We start from the raw sequence: 17,284 nt of genomic DNA on the forward strand, positions 1-17,284 counted from the left end.
GGGGTTTAATTACAGCATACCCTTCTTATTTCAATAAAATATATCGACGAATATTACTATGGTTTATGCTTCATGTATATATCTTGCATTAAAACACCAAATAACATAACCTAAAATGAGTCGTGAGCCAAACTTAAAAAAGTAGAACCCCTCCCCTTCCCCTATTCTATACCATGAAAACCATAACAGTGTTAAGGGTTAAAAAACTTTTTCAATTTGTTAATATTTTTTTAAACGCTACTCACCCTCTTTTCTTTTGAAAGTACGTTTGACATTTTACGGCTTTCCATTGTCAACGTATATTTGTTCCGCGTAACAGAGGTTCCACTGGAACAAATATTCTATACCATTTTTCCGTTAGGAACATTTACTGTAATATTTATTCCAGTGTAAATAATTTTTCCAAATATTGTTTCCGTTTGGAACATTTATTATGAAGGAACTTCTATTCCGCCACATCAATAGCATAGATTAAAAAACTGACGAACGACTGATTTCTATATAGTAAACATTTCCATGCCTTAATCTGTTTAAAGAAGAAGAAAAACACACGCGAATACATTTAAAACCAATAAGTACAGGTATCTTATTTAATCCAATATTTATGAACCCAAATTAATTTGACAATAATCGATTTCACCCCAACTGGTGTTCAAACATCTAAAGTATGAGGTCTCTAATATATTGATAAAAAGTAGAAAAACAGTATAACCCCTAAACAAAGACATTTTCCATCAGTATAAGAGTATCTTTATATCATGAGGATCAAACCTGTCAGTATATCTATGACGTCTCAAATCTATTCATAAAAGTTATAACCCCCAACAAAAGACATTTGCCATCTGAACACGCCGTCTAAAACGATGGGCATCAATGGCACAAATCATCCAATGACCTTTTCTTTCTTCTTGGAACGCAAACCCCCAGACTATCATGGGATGGATTTCTTTAATTTTGTCATCGGTAAGAAAGGGAGTCTTCAAAGTATAAAAAACAAGAATAACAAAGTGAGGAAAGAAAAATCACATTGCACTTTTTTCTTTTTCTTTCTTTTTTTCTTCTTATTTTGTTATGACTATTCTTACGTTTTTTCTCACCTTCTTAATATCTTTCGAATTTACATTTGACATTTTACGAGTATCAATGAATTATATAAAGGGTATTGACACCGCCCCTCCACTTATTTTTATAATTTAACAGTTGGATCATTTAAACCTACTTAAGTACATAACAAAGGAACTTTATAGCCCCCAATATTTATGACTACAAATTCAAAACAACAAAGGAAGACTGTTTAAATTATAAACCACAAATCTATTCAAGAAAATAACAAAAGGATTTTTTCAACACTCCAAACCCAATGAAGAAAAAACACAAAGACATTTTATACACCCCAAACTTACATAATAAAAAAACAAAAGAAATTTTATACACCCCAAAAAAAAAAAAAAAAAAAAAAAAAAAAAGAAATTTATACACCCCAAAAAAAAAAAAAAAAAAAATTAGACACCCCAAAAAATAAACAAAAGAGACACTTCACACCTACTTAAGACAACAAAGGAATATATTTTTGGGGCATGAGGATCGATAATACTACTAAAATAATATATTTCTTGATTGACAAGATATTGTAACGTTTGAAGGGCGTGTATTTTAACAATCAATCGGCAATCTTATGCGAACCAACTGTGCTCCTCTTATTGTCAACTTGTTACTGCATTAACGTGAGGCTCACTTCATACAAACTGTTCTAAGGAAGAAGAAAAAGAAGCTGTTCTTATCCTTAACCTTGAAAAAAGGATACAGCAATTACAGTTAAGTCGGTCTCATATTTTGACTTGTATTTAAAAATTGACAAAATATTGGGTCGGTTGAGAACAAAAACATTACGACAAAATAAATGTCATCAGCTTCCTAATAGGGATTTTTAATTTCTATGTAGAAACATTTCCGCGCAGCTTGAATATCTAGTATAGGATGTATATCGTAGTCAATACGATATTCCAGGAATTGCGTTGATTTCCTTTATAGACGGCTGCTGTTCACAAGGAATCAACATAAAATCAATAGTTCAAAGTGGTAGTTGACATTTTACGAATGCAATAATCAACTTAATAAAAGAAAAAAGAAAGCAAACCCTCATTACTGATAATTGATGCGACAGGGTGATAATCGCAATAATTCAAACTCGTTTTATTTTTTAAAAAAAATATATGAATAAAAGAAGTACCAGATCACATCCACACTTTGGTTTTGTTATATGTATTTCTATTTGTATCCATCTGATGAGTTAAGGCTTTATCAACTTTTTTGACTAGTATTTCATTCTAAGGTTGTACTGTTTCACCACTGTGTCAGGTTAAGGGGTGGTTGAGATCTCCATAACATATTTAAACCCTCAAAACACTGTATGAGTGTGCCTGTCCCAAGTCAGGATCCAGTAATTAGGTGATTGTCGTTTGTTGTTGTGGTACATGTTTGGTCTTCGTTCATTATTTTATACATTAAATGTGCCGTTAGTTTCCTCGTTTGAATTGCTTAATATTTGTGATTTCTGGACCTTTCATACATGAATAGGCGGTATGGTATTGAGTCATTTTGTCGACCGAATGATTACCTTTTACTGTTAGTTTATGTGTCATTGGTCTCAAGGGGATAGGTTCTTTTTAAATTTCTTGTGATGTTAACACATTTTCTAAATAACACTCAAAATCAAAAAAACAATAATGTGGGTTTACATAAAGGCAACAGTAGTATACCGCTGTTCGAAATTCATCAATCGATAGAGAAAAAAAAATCCGGATTACAAACATGTTTTTTTTATATAAATAAAGCCGTTAGTTTTCTCGTTTGAATTGTTTTACATTTATTGGGGCTTTTAATAGCTGACTATGGGGTATCAGCTTTGCTCATTGTTGAAGGCCGTACGGTAACCTATATTTGTTAATGTCTGTGTCATTTTGATCTCTTATTGACAGTTGTCTCATTGGCAATCAAACCACGTCTTTTTTTTTCATAAACTTAAAAAATATTATAATATGGATTGAGTAACGTATATTTTTATTTATAGTTTCTTCATTGCATACCAGTTAATAAAACAATATTGCATACATGGTTTCTGGCAGCAGTTTTGTACATAAAAAGTCCACATTCAATGTTGATATTGCATTCACAAGACAATTTTTCTATAGTTGGAAGCTTTTGATTCTATTTCTGACTAATTTCATTCAGTCAGTAAAAGAAATCCAAGGAAGGATGACTGAGGATAGTTGTCATGGCTGTATAAATTATGTTCGGTTGATACTCCAGTCGACCGAATCCAAGCATGATCCCCTTTCTCCATTTCACAAAGCGCCGTCATTGATCCAGACGAATATGTACCTCCTCCATGATACTCTCCTGCTGAAGAAATGACTTTGTTTTCTACTACGAATTCTGTTACGGTGTAGGTTGCACCAGTTCCAGAAACAGTCCATGAAAACATATATGTTGCTTTTCGAGGAGCCACGAACACACCATCGTATTTATCATAGTGCCCTCCTTCATTCACTATCACGGTTTCAAACACCAGTATTGTGTCAATGTTATAAGTAAAGGTTTTCCCTCTAATTACAGCATAAAACATCACTGGTTCTTTCTCTATAAAAACAAATGAAAAAAAATAAAACTATTATTAATTCTGAACATTTTTCGAACAAACATTGACAATAGACGGAGACAACCGTCATATTTTTTTGTTGTTTTTAAACATTCAGACATTTTTTTTAATGGTTTCTATTTTTGTTACACAGAAAATAAAATACCTTTTTGTATGGTCTGCATTTTTCTTTAGGTGTAATAGGATAAAATATCAACAGTAGACTAGAGTATGACTTCCCGTGTGAAGATCGATAAATCATCTTGTAATTTGTATAATATATATATATATACTGTGATGGTAGGTTGTAATTATCTAACTTTAGAACTGAAAAAATAATAGTGTTAAATATCTATGAAAATAAAATGTATTGAAAAGTGTTCGTTGTCAAAGTGACAACATATCAAAGATTTTAGTATTTGAACATTTCAGATTGGTTTGGTTTGGTAGTTTTCAAACAGTATCTGTAACTTGTCTTGAATAGTATATTGATTTTTTAGTAAAATTAGCATGGCAAAGGAAACGCGTTTAAGCTTTTCTTCAGGTTAATGTTTTGGATTCCAGATAGTTTTTGACATTCTATCAAAACAATGTAATTTGAGTAAATGCTGTTATGATTTTAAATTCGACATCATTGGGGTAAGTTGAATGTGCCATTGTTAAGGTGGCACAAAATATCATGTTTAAGAATAGGTATAAAATTATTTCCCATTGTAGGTCCTTCTGTTTTTTTTCTTTTTGTAGAGAGGGATGCAAAATCCCGTAATTATAAAAAAGTGGAATGCAATATAGAATTAAAATTCCTACATATTATGGGAGTGCATTTTGTCAACGGTAGGGGAGTTGTCCAAATACCATGGCAGTGTATAATTCTTATTATATCTTTTCATGTTTTTTTATATAGATTGTCTATGTTGTTATAGCAATAGCATGTCAACTCTGAAAGGAATACACTCAGTTCGGTTTGTATCTGAGTGCCTAGAACTAAATGTGATTTCACATTATTGCTGAAAAACAATTACATTTCTACATCATCAATAGAAGTAACGACGAATGGGACTCGTTTTCGTTTTCATACATAATTATGCTATGGTTTTTTTGTGTTCTTGTCTTTATTTTTGTTAATGTTCTTTGTCTATATGCCATTTTGTTTTTCTTTGTTGACAAACTTTTTTTCTAGAGATTATGATATGCGACTGTCATTTAACAACAAATGGAAGTTTATAACGACCTTGACTGGCTATACAGCCCTTGCACGGTCGGTCATTTAACATGTACAAGTCAGTGATTTATATAGCTACTGCATTAAATCAGATTTAATTCCTCATTTTCTATAAAAGGAAATGCTTGTTTCCAGTCAGGAATAGGATGGTGGTTTTCGGTTTGTTTGACGTGTTTATTTAGCGTTTGCTTTTGTCATTTGATGAGATCTCTCCACGTTGAATTTTCCTTGGGATTCGATTTTTTAGTTAATTTACTTTTTATCGTTCACATCGAAACACTCCGCTTAGTTCAATATTTGTACACATGTTTCATTAGAAAACGCTTAATTCATATGTATCTACCTCGTCGAAGTTTTGTTTTTTTGTGATTAAAATATCATTTCAGTATCGATGCAGATTGGCTTGGTTTGGTAGTTTTCAAACAGTATCTGTAACTTGTCTTGAATAGTATATTGATTTTTTAGTAAAATTAGCATTGCAAAGGAAACGCGTTTAAGCTTTTCTTCAGGTTAATGTTTTGGATTCCAGATAGTTTTTGACATTCTAACAAAACAATGTAATTTGAGTAAATGCTGTTATGATTTTAAATTCGACATCATTGGGGTAAGTTGAATGTGCCATTGCTAAGGTGGCACACAATATCATGTTTAAGAATAGGTATTAAATTATTTCACATTGTAGGTCCTTCTGTTTTTTTTCTTTTTTGTAGAGGGGATGCAAAATCCAGTAATTATCAGAAAGTGGAATGCAATATAGAATTAAAATTCCTACATATTATGGGAGTGCATTTTGTCAACGGTAGGGGAGTTGTCCAAATACCATGGCAGTGTATAATTCTTATTATATCTTTTCATGTTTTTTTATATAGATTGTCTATGTTGTTATAGCAATAGCATGTCAACTCTGAAAGGCATACACTCAGTTATGTTTGTATCTGAGTGCCTCGAACTAAATGTGATTTCACATTATTGCTGAAAAACAATTACATTTCTACATCATCAATAGAAGTAACGACGAATGGGACTCGTTTTCGTTTTCATACATAATTATGCTATGTTTTTTTTTGTGTTCTTGTCTTTATTTTTGTTAATGTTCTTTGTCTATATGCCATTTTGTTTTTCTTTGTTGACAAACTTTTTTTCTAGAGATTATGATATGCGACTGTCATTTAACAACAAATGGAAGTTTTTAACGACCTTGACTGACTATACAGCCCTTGCACGGTCGGTCATTTAACATGTACAAGTCAGTGATTTATATAGCTACTGCATTAAATCAGATTTAATTCCTCATTTTCTATAAAAGGAAATGCTTGTTTCCAGTCAGGAATAGGATAGTTGTTTTCGGTTTGTTTGACGTGTTTATTTAGCGTTTGATTTTGTCATTTGATGAGATCTCTCCACGTTTAATTTTCCTTGGGATTCGTTTTTTTAGTTAATTTACTTTTTATCGTTCACATCGAAACACTCCGCTTAGTTCAATATTTGTACACATGTTTCATTAGAAAACGCTTAATTCATATGTATCTACCTCGTCGAAGTTTTGTTTTTTTGTGATTAAAATATCACTTCAGTATCGATGCAGATTGGCTTGGTTTGGTAGTTTTCAAACAGTATCTGTAACTTGTCTTGAATAGTATATTGATTTTTTAGTAAAATTAGCATGGCAAAGGAAACGCGTTTAAGCTTTTCTTCAGGTTAATGTTTGGGATTCCAGATAGTTTTTGACATTCTAACAAAACAATGTAATTTGAGTAAATGCTGTTATGATTTTAAATTCGACATCATTGGGGTAAGTTGAATGTGCCATTGTTAAGGTGGCACAAAATATCATGTTTAAGAATAGGTATAAAATTATTTCACATTGTAGGTCCTTCTGGTTTTTTTTTCTTTTTTGTAGAGGGGGGTGCAAAATCCCGTAATTATCAGAAAGTGGAATGCAATATAGAATTAAAATTCCTATATATTATGGGAGTGCATTTTGTCAACGGTAGGGGTGTTGTCAAAATACCATGGCTGTGTATAATTCTTATGGTATCTTTTCATGTTTTTTTATAGTATGACTTGACACATTTAATGTAGCTTTAATGCTTTGATAATTCAAATATATGATAGTAAAGGGTAGTTTTTTAATTGATATATATATAGTGCCATTTATGAGTAATGAATATAGTTTTCAAAGGTGCCACACTTATAGTTTGATATGCCAGACACTCGATTCGTCTACATAAGACTCATCGATATCGGTGACGCTCAAATCAAATAGTTAGAAAGCCAAACAATTATACGTTGAAGAGCATTGAGGCTAAAAAATTCCGAAAAATGTTGCTAAATACGGCTAAGGTAATATGTGCCTGGGGTGAGAAAATTCTAAGTATTTCAAATTATTCAATTTTTCCATTCATTCCGTTTGTCAAGCGTTTTGTGTTGTCAGGTTTACTGGAATCATCATTTTTAATTTACCTTGGATTTCTGAACTTTTGTCAATACTTTGAACTGACTAAAACTTAAAAGAAAAAGTTCGATCCCTTTTTCATACCGTGATATTATTTCAATCATAATGATCAACGTCTATTCCTTTCTTTTTGTTTGTTCGTCTTTTCTCGATGGCTTTCACTGATGTATTGAGTTTATATCTCTAAATTGGTCAATATGTCCGTTTTTCTTTTTGCAGTGTCGTCTTACATTTCAATATACGTAACATTTTGAATGTTTGAGTGTTAAAAGTATTTTGTAGCTGGGATAATATTTTCGAAACGTGTACAAATCATATTTTTTTATTGGTCTTCCCTATCAAAATTCCGAAGATTTACTTCAAGTCATTAGTCGCTTTCTATACAATTTTGATGTTAAATCAACTCTCTTGATTTTCACGCATAGCGTTCACAAAACAACATCAGATTCAACTCGTGTTATTCCCTGTTACATCGGTTGACTTTGTTCAATTGATGGTTCAAACAAATCTTCTCATTACACAGAGCTTTTTCTTCAAAAATATGGAATTCTTTTATATAGGTAATTTTACAATTGCAAAATACAAACGCATAAGAAATAGAATGATGAAGCTTGGATTCTTGTTTTTTTTTTATTATTTCAGATACTTTTGTGTGTATATGCTTTGACATTTTTCATAACTCAAATTTCTGACAATTCAATGAGGTAAGATTTTTCCGTGATTGGGTCGGATTAAACAATACCAAGACAAAGAAAACGTCTTCAGCATGATTTATGTATCGTTTCAAGCACATGGTTTTTTTTTTATTCCAGACCAGTACTTCATGGCAATTATAGCTATATAGATGATGTAGCTCTATCGTAATTAGAAATTATGACATACGAGTTCGGTTCAATTTTCCATGATTGGAGGTCTAAATATCATGGCTAGTAAAAGGCTTTATGCAATCTTTTCCGAAATATAACCAAGATTCCAAAAATTTGTTGGAGCAAAATGAAGTTGCCAAAAACAAAAAGATTTCTGTCGTGGTTTTAAATTCTGTCATCTTGGTGAGGGTTCAATTTTCCAGGATATGGATTAGCATATAAATGTAAAACTACAAAGACACATTTTAATAACGTGTAGAAGTATTCTTTTATTTGTCTTCGTCACTTCTACTTTTACAGTTTAGGCTATTTTTGAGAAGTATATCCATTTGATGTCACTCCATGCTTTACATCTCGTCATTTTGTCGTGGTGTGGTAAAGTTGTGTATTCTTTATTTTTGTTAGATAATACATGAAACGTTATAGTTTAAGAAGAATCATGAATTTCAGTCTGTTCAAAATAAAGTACAAAAATTTGTTTTTGAAAGTTATCTAAGGACAGTTGATGTATCTGCTAAATGTCGATACTCTGTTACTTAACAAAATAATATCTGAATTTTGTATATGGTTGCTTTCTACATTTGAACTTTTTTTTTTAAATTAATTCGAGCGTCACTGATGCGATTATTTACATCGGACATTGAAAAATAATATTATAGTGTCGTAGTAAGTTGAAGTTTTAACTTGTTTTTCAATGGTCGATGACTTTTGAGCAATGAATGACTCACAATGTAATTGAAGTGACAAATAAGAGAAAATTTCTAACTTGTGTTAATATACAATGGAATTTTTGAGCAACTGCCTGATTTTTAGGATTTCCAATTAAACAGCATTAGATGAGATTGTAGTAATTGTTCGTTTTCAAAATCTACTTTTACACCAATTACAAAAGAAATATTTCATTTGTGATGATATACAACTGCAACGCAAACAGGTATTTTCATTTTCATTTATTTCATCTTTTTTAATGGAAATGCTGCAAAAGGTCGCCGTTAATTAAAAGTCTATCGTGAATATTTAAAAGTGCGTTAACACAGTGACTATGTTTTGTTTTAAAATATTTTGAATTATGCTAAAGATGCCAAATAAAGAATGAAAAAGATACCTAATAAATCATGTAAATAGTGCTAAAGATACAAAATAAATATTGCTAGCCTTTAAAACCTGAAGCCAAAATTATCAATCCTTAAATTGAATCTTGATTGGGCGAGGACTGTACCGCACGAGTATTTTACGACCTGGCCAATATGGTAGTACAGATAATATGCTTACGAATAGTATATGATTTAGTAATGTTTTAGGTAGGTTTATTATTAATGACATTTAATAGTTAATGTCACTTTCCAATTAAGTAAAAGTGGGTTAGAAATATTCAATATGAGTTTAAATCCCTCTCTACGACCGAATAACTCTTTTGTACATTCAATACAAATAATATACGTGTTGATAAAAAATCATTACCTATATACCTATTACATGTAAATTCATAAATATACTGTACATAAACTTGTTTACTGAATTTCCTTATTATATCCGGGTTTAATTCACAGAACAGAAGATATAAAAGTGTATCAATAAAGATAATAAGGAGAAAGAACACGATGGATAAAATGGGATCAAAAGTAGCATGAGGTATGTCTCTAAGGAAAGAGGGTAACCCGATTAAGCCCGTGTTTTATTGAAACAGGAAGTATTTTCGTAAAAGCCTTTACTTTGCCATTGTAAGCACTTGTAATTAATGCGTTAAGGGACATTATACTATATATTCACTGATTTGACGTATTTTGGTAACAGTTGCTAAGGTTGTACCGAAACAAATATATCCTAATGGAGTTTAGAAACAACAAGAAAGAATAAAAAAGATATTAATAAAAAAAAATCCGGCAAGAACAAAATTAAAAGCAAAATTTGAATAAGAATCTTTATTTTATATTTTTTGTTAAAATATGTTATGTGCGGCAAATACTCTTTTCTTTATATTTCTCATTGTGAATTAAAATATTTACCGCTAGGTATTAGTTGGCCTATACCTCTTCCTTTAAATATGCGAGACTGTGACAAAGACTCAATTGAAGACCATAGGACATTGAAATATGAATGCTCATGTATTTGACGTTATAAAAAGCGCAGTTGTTGTCCTTTCGTTTGATGTGTTTTATCATTTGATTTTGCTTTTTGATTAGGGACTTTCCGTTTTGAATTTTCCTCGGAGTCAAGTATGATATTAAGAACGTGTTTTTTTTTCAATTTACAAAACTCAAGAAGCACTTATAACAGCTAGTTACTTAAGATTATTCAATAATGATTAATTAGTTGTATCATGCATACCGATTCACATTACAAAGGAGTAAGTTCGGTAAGGGCCTTATTTGGCCCCTATTATAAAATTGAATGGTACAAGATGTAATATGCTTTAAGTTGTCTTAAAAACATTTGAGAAAGTAAAAAGTAAAATCACAAAAATACTGAACTCAGAGGAAAATCAATTTGGAAAGTCCATAATTTGATCCTATTTTATCCATTGTGTTCTTTCTTCTCCTTATTATGTTTATTCATACACTTTTATCCCTTCTGTTCTCTGAATTAAACCCGGATATAATAAGAAAATCCAGTAAACATGTTTACGTACAGTACATTTATGAATTTACATTTAATGGGTATATAGGTAATGAAATAGAACTATGTTTGTCAAAGTTTTATTCTAAAGCGTTGATATCTACATTAAAAATATGTCAAAATAAGATATTTTGACGAAATTTGACGTAACTGGGGGGATTTCAACCAAATTAAGGACCAGGAAACATAGAGCGCAGGCCTCGACAAACTAAATAGTCAACTTACACATGTAAGATGTCATTACAAAGATATTTTTTGTCGACAAATGCGCTCTATGTTTCATGTCCAATAATCAATGCAAAATTTACCAATTTTCATTGATTTTTCATGAAAAATGAAAATAAGTACTGTTTGTGACTTCATCAGTAGAACGCAGGGACGTAAATTTTCAACAAAAAGGCTTATTGGCTATCTAGTTAATGTATAAGCTATGATTCCTTGTGATATTGGTCAATAAAGCCTAATTTGATATTTACAAGGATTTAAGTTAAAAACAAAAGGGGGGGCCATTCTAGGGCCTTATCGAACTTCTACTTTATTTCTCCTTTCAATCAATCAAATAATCTAACCAAATCTTGCTTATTCTATTGAAAGAATGTGAGAAAATTATATACAACTGCCCTTTCCATAAAGATATATAGACTTTATCAAGATTCTAAATATATAATTCAAGGTAAACTGGTCAGTATAACCATATTCAGACTGAAAAGATTAAATATCATATAATAATATCAATAGCATGACATCTATTTTATTCAAATACATGTAATCAAAACATACAAATTCAAAATTACAAATATACATCAAATGTCCCTCTAGTGCGGTCTCTTTGAACTGTATCTGCTTATTGTTTCTGATCTCTTTTTTTCGTTGTACACATAAGTGGTACTTTCGAAAATCAAAATGTTATGATGGCAGGAATTCAATTCCATATAAATGGTCCATAACGCACTAAAGAGTAATTTTACATTGTACAGACATAAGGGAAACAGGTCGGTTGTTTGGTTGACCTGTTTCGTCTCCCTTTCAAAAAATGTTGATTTTATTTCCGACAAACCAGTTGGAAAGTACTGATCCTGTATATATTGATGTGTTGTATATTCTAATCTCCGGTCCCTGTAGATTTATGCGAGTTGATACTTGTCAGTTGTTTGTTAATTCCTGGTAAAGTTTTCAATATTTTTATTGTAATCTATAGGAAACTGTTCCTAAGGAAATCCGATCTGTAATGTTTAATATCTATCGGTGTTGCTGATTGACTTTATTTAACAATCTATGTTTTCTCTCTGTTGTCACCCAGGGAAAGTTCCATCTTGTTACAATCTGTTTAGAAGGTATGCTTCTCACAATTGTTTCGTTCCTTAGTGTTTAACGGATATCACAACGATTCAACGTCGTTCTTACTAGTGTCTTCCTTGAATTGCTTGCGATATGATTCTAGGTCTGATCGTTTACCTTCCATGAACAAATTAGTTTTCCTTGGTGGTTTATTATTAACTTTTGCCTTTTTGTATTAATCCATGACTTTAACAAGGTTAAGGTCGCTTATATCTGATTCAACTTCTATGTTCTGAATTATGTTTGGGTTGTTGTAACACAAATCTAAATCTTAAAAACATTGAAAGCAGTTGACTTCCGTTTGGCTTTTCGGGATGTATAAACCTGACGTCACTTCACGTCCTAATTGATCAATGATCAAGTCACCAAAATTTCTAGTGTAGTCTGCTGACTTGAAAACGTCATCTTATTTTTCTTTTTAATACATAAGAACATTATAATTACAATGTTTGCCTGTAACTTAAGCGTTATATTTTACAGTATTCAGCTGAAAAATCTATCAATACAACAATGTCCAACCAAAATGTATACGGTGATTGTACCAAGAAAATATCAACAAATACAAGTTTATTGAGAAATGTATGGTACCAAAGTAAGATAACCCAGGTACGAAAAGAAGTATGCAGTAGTTACTCTCAGTATCAATCAGTCATCTTTGTGAACGACTTTGTGAATAAGAAGACTTCAAGGAGTAACGATCTGTCTACCGACGAAATTCAACGAATCCATATTCAAAACGCAGAGAACGCTATTCCTACTTCTTGCAGTATAAAGATTCATAACATTGAGACAGACAGGAGTCATAGCTTGATATCGAAAAGAAATGTTCATGGATATCTATGTAAGGAAGTTGCAAGCAAATACAAAAAGATGTACGATGAACCATGGACGCCTGATATTTACATAACAGATGAGTATTTAGACAGACTTAACATTCCGCCAGGTAAGGATAAATAGAGCTACATTAAATTGAGAATGAAAATTGGGAATATGTCAAAGTCATAATAACCCGACCAAAGATGTAACAATAGCCGCGGCCCCCAATCTTAAACATGACGAAAATACTAAGCACGCTCCCTTTCGTTAGGCGTTCAGTATCATATCATTATAAAACATAACCCGTATCATACACAGAACTGGTTGTATAATAAATGTGAGTATTTCCAATGCAAATACCCTATGAGTCTGAATATTAAAGACAAAATATGCCATCTTTAATGACATGACCACAGTATTGTAACTATATCTCTTCTTGGTAACTCCGTTTAGAGATTTGGTTATCTTTTGAGTTGACATGTTTGTGCTTTGTAAATGATATTACTATAAAAGATTAGATGTGAAATGTCTGAACGTTTAATATGTATGCATGATGATTTATATTTAGAAATAAAGTCCATGTATCGATTGTAAAATTTAATAAATGTTTTGACTAGTTTGAGATATCGAAGCCCTAGTTAGAAAATATTTCAGTATTACATAGATTTATTTCGTTAATATCTTATACGTTGTTCAAACCACAGACTTAAAAATCCGCTGAGGAAGGACAAATGGAGCTACATACAATTCAGAATAGAAATAAGGAATGTGTCATAGTGATAACAACCCCGCCAAAGACAAAAAACAACTAAAAAACCAAAGACCCCCAATGTGTCTTTATTAAAGCAATAAAATCCCGCACTAGGAGACGTACATAGCTGACCCCATCAACTAAATTGAATGAAGTGAGGCAAGCTTTGTAAATGTGTACAAACTATAAAATGTCATAATTTATAGATTTACCTGGCACTGAATACTAATGAAGATTCCCAAACAACTATTTTGTCGATGTACGGATTCGTAATAACGCTCTTGACGCTACTGAATCGAATGCAAGGCGGTTTCTCTTAATTTTCTAAGTCAGTACTGAACTAAATTCAAAAATAAGAAAGCAATAATCGAGGTTGGTTGTTAAATGCAATATTTGCCATTTTGTGCTTCTTTGTTTATTTTGTTTATTTTGATTTAAATTCTTGTGCTATATATGCATCTTGTATTTATTGTTGACATTCTCGTATTCTTGGCTTTCATTTTTGATAATTTGCCTTTTCTATATGCCTTTTGGTGTTTCCTCGATACATATAGCTTGGCTCTGTACTTATGCATATTTTAAAACATGTTTGTTGCTTGTCTTTCATTTCTGCTACTAGTATGTGCTTTGTCTATATGCCTTTTTATGTTTCTTTGTTATATATATGATTTGTCTCTGTACTCATCCCGTGATTTCATTATTTACTATGGTAAATTTGTCGCAATTTTCCCTAATGTGTTTGGTATATAACCCACTTTGTGCCTCTTTGTTACATATTTGTTTGTTTTTTAGTGATTAAAAATGTAACACAATGTTTACTGCTGTATTTTTGACATTTTAACCTTTAATGTGTGTTTGCTTTGTTCGCGCATAGTAATCAATATAAAGGAATTTGATGCGACTGTCATTTCTTTCAAATGAGATAATTAGCTAGCTTTAAAACTAGGTTCTTTCCATCATTTTCCACATAATTAAAATGCCTGTACCAAGTCAGGAATTTGACAGTTGTTATCATTTCGTTTGAGCTTTTAAGAGAATTTCCATTTTGATTTTTTCACGGAGTTCAGTATTTTTGTGATTCAACCAACAAGATTTCCCGTGCGGATTTGGATACTGAACACGTACTGATTAACTGGAAAAGATGTTGACATTTTTCCTTGCGATTAATGCAGACATTTAAGAATGTTCAGTTTTTTAAATGACCGTTTAACAGTTTCTCTGTTTTATTATTTTTCAGGCAACCAAAGAAACCGACTCATAATATTCTACTCACAATCCAAAATTCTTTTTTGCTTTTTATCGTATCACATTGGGAATGAGTCCATTGTTAGGTTTCGCAGGATAATAATTGATAAGAAATATCCTCATAATATAGACTTTTTGAGTAATACACTACTTGCAAGTGGAAGTAGAGCGGAGGGTTTGGATATGAAAGGAAGCGACACAGATATCATGCTGATAGACTCCACAATTGAAGCGTATGAAGGTGATGATAAATCGAATCCCTTGATATCATGTCGATACGATTCTATGTCATCTGACTTAAAACCAGGATACGTACTGGTTGAAGCTTGGATGAGAGGTTATCCGTCTACTCTGCTTTCAAGTTCTTTCTTTAAAACAAGCATTTCTGTTTTCGCTCCTTTTCTGAAATTGATTTTTCAAATGGAACCTCATGGACCAGCTATGTCCGCCTCAACGTTTGGAGACGAATTTGATTTAGTTTATTGTATAAAAACTGTCACTTGGCCAAACATTGCGAGCGAATGGGTGTTTAGGAAAAGAAAATACGGATGGCCTTCGCAGGAAATGATCCAAAGTATTCAAAGTCAAGGCTGTCATTTAGTTCCTGTCAGTAGTAAAGTAGATGCTAGAACCACAGAAGAAATTGAATGGAGACTATCATTTTCATTTGCAGAAAAGGAGCTAGTTCATTCTTTTAGTCATACACAACTGTTAGTATATGGATTACTGAAACTCATTTTGAAAGAGGTAATAGATGTCCACCATGATATAGCAGAACATTTGTGTTCTTACTTTTTGAAGACCACAGTTTTCTGGGTAATAGAAGACAACCCACAATCTATTTGGAATGTCGATTTCCTTATTTTATCATTCCATTTATGCCTGGAACGTCTTATTCAATTTATTGTAGAGGAAAACTGTCCAAACTACTTTGTTCGAATCAATAATATGTTTTTAGAACGTTTCACATCAGAAGGAAAAGAAAAATTGCTGGCGCTCTTGTGTGAAATACGACACAGTGGATTCAGCTGGGTTACTTTAAGTTCAACCTTGAGAAAACTTAAAACTTTTCTAAAATATCCACTATCAATACGATCGCTTAATTGTGTTCAAAATGTAAAGTTTAAAAAAGAATGTTTAAGACTGATTTTAGATCTGTCAAGACACGCAAAATTCATTATGAGCAATATGATCATCGCAAATCGACAGAAATTCCTCCTATCATATGTAAAGTGTATGGTGAATACACCTGTTATCCGGTGTAGCTTTCTGAGTCACATTTGTCACTTTTTAGACATAGATGATAAGAAAATGACCCATAAAGATCTACATATCTTACGAAAACTATACATACAGTTATTGTGTATAGGATGTAGGGCAGATTTAGCGTGTGGTAAGACAATGCTAGCAAGCTGGTTGTATAATCAGGGAAAGTTTCAAGAATGCTTACACGTAACCAGTTTTGTTTTAGAAAGCGTTAAGTTCAGATGTTTCCATGTTGGCTCTAAAACTGTTACGGAATGTTCTAGCACAACACATATGACGCGGGATTTCAGTCAACAGTTTCCAAGTCATTTAAATCATTATTATACCGAAAATATCACTATTTCTGATAAGCCCGGAAAAATATCTGTGAGAGAACTGTCTAGATTTTTTAATTGTATTTTAAATTTGTTATCCATAGAAGACTATAGGCGACGAAATGCATTCTTTTACCAAGTTTGTCCTGAAGTGTATTGTTATTTTTTGCGATTTCTATGCTATCTAAGGCAATCGGATTTACTACATAGTGAGGAGGATTTTAACAAAATGATACAAGTTCATTTCGTTGGATCAGAATACGAGAAACAAATTCATGATTTAATTGTAACTATCATGAAAATCACGGGAAGAATTATAACACGAAATGTTCAAAATAACTGTGAAAGTGACATCTTTACGATGAATGATTTTTTTCATATTGAAACAGATGGAGATCTTTCAGCGTTTCGTGATGTCGATGTTTCAAAGTTATCTAGCTTTTTCAATAGCTTAAATGATTATGGATGTGATGAAAACTATATGAGAAGAATTTTTGCGTTTCCTAGTTCGATATTTCAAACAATTTTCGGTTTTTTAAATAAATAAAATGCTGCTCATTTTGTTTGGAGTTAATCATCGAAAATTAAGATTGCGCACACACACATGCACATTTTTCTTTGAAATTCAAGTTTTGTGCTTCTACATGTTCTACGTCTTATTTTAATTCGGCTATTTTACCTTTTTTCACTCGAGCGTCAGATTTGTAAACGAAACGCGCGTTGGCGTGCGAAATTTTAATATTAGTTTCTCTGGTAAG

The 17,284-nt window shown here is 31.8% G+C and overlaps 2 protein-coding genes across 2 annotated transcripts; one reads left to right on the plus strand and one right to left on the minus strand.

The window, feature by feature from the left end:
• Positions 1 to 3,223: 3,223 nt before the first annotated feature.
• On the minus strand, positions 3,224 to 3,822 carry LOC134727595 (complement C1q tumor necrosis factor-related protein 6-like). The gene is made up of 2 exons (XM_063591974.1): positions 3,804 to 3,822; positions 3,224 to 3,639 (listed from the first exon to the last, which is right to left on the minus strand). Exons 1-2 carry the CDS (start codon positions 3,820 to 3,822, stop codon positions 3,224 to 3,226), a joined length of 435 nt encoding a protein of 144 aa, XP_063448044.1.
• A 5,867-nt stretch (positions 3,823 to 9,689) lies between these two features.
• LOC134727596 (uncharacterized) lies at positions 9,690 to 17,073 on the plus strand. Its single transcript, XM_063591975.1, has 3 exons — positions 9,690 to 9,812; positions 12,615 to 13,077; positions 14,939 to 17,073. The coding sequence occupies exons 2-3, from the start codon at positions 12,645 to 12,647 to the stop codon at positions 17,071 to 17,073; spliced, it is 2,568 nt and encodes an 855-aa protein (XP_063448045.1). The 5' UTR covers positions 9,690 to 9,812; positions 12,615 to 12,644.
• The last annotated feature ends 211 nt before the right edge of the window (positions 17,074 to 17,284 follow it).

Source organism: Mytilus trossulus, chromosome 8 (assembly GCF_036588685.1).
Source record: "Mytilus trossulus isolate FHL-02 chromosome 8, PNRI_Mtr1.1.1.hap1, whole genome shotgun sequence".
Lineage (NCBI taxonomy): Eukaryota > Metazoa > Mollusca > Bivalvia > Mytilida > Mytilidae > Mytilus > Mytilus trossulus.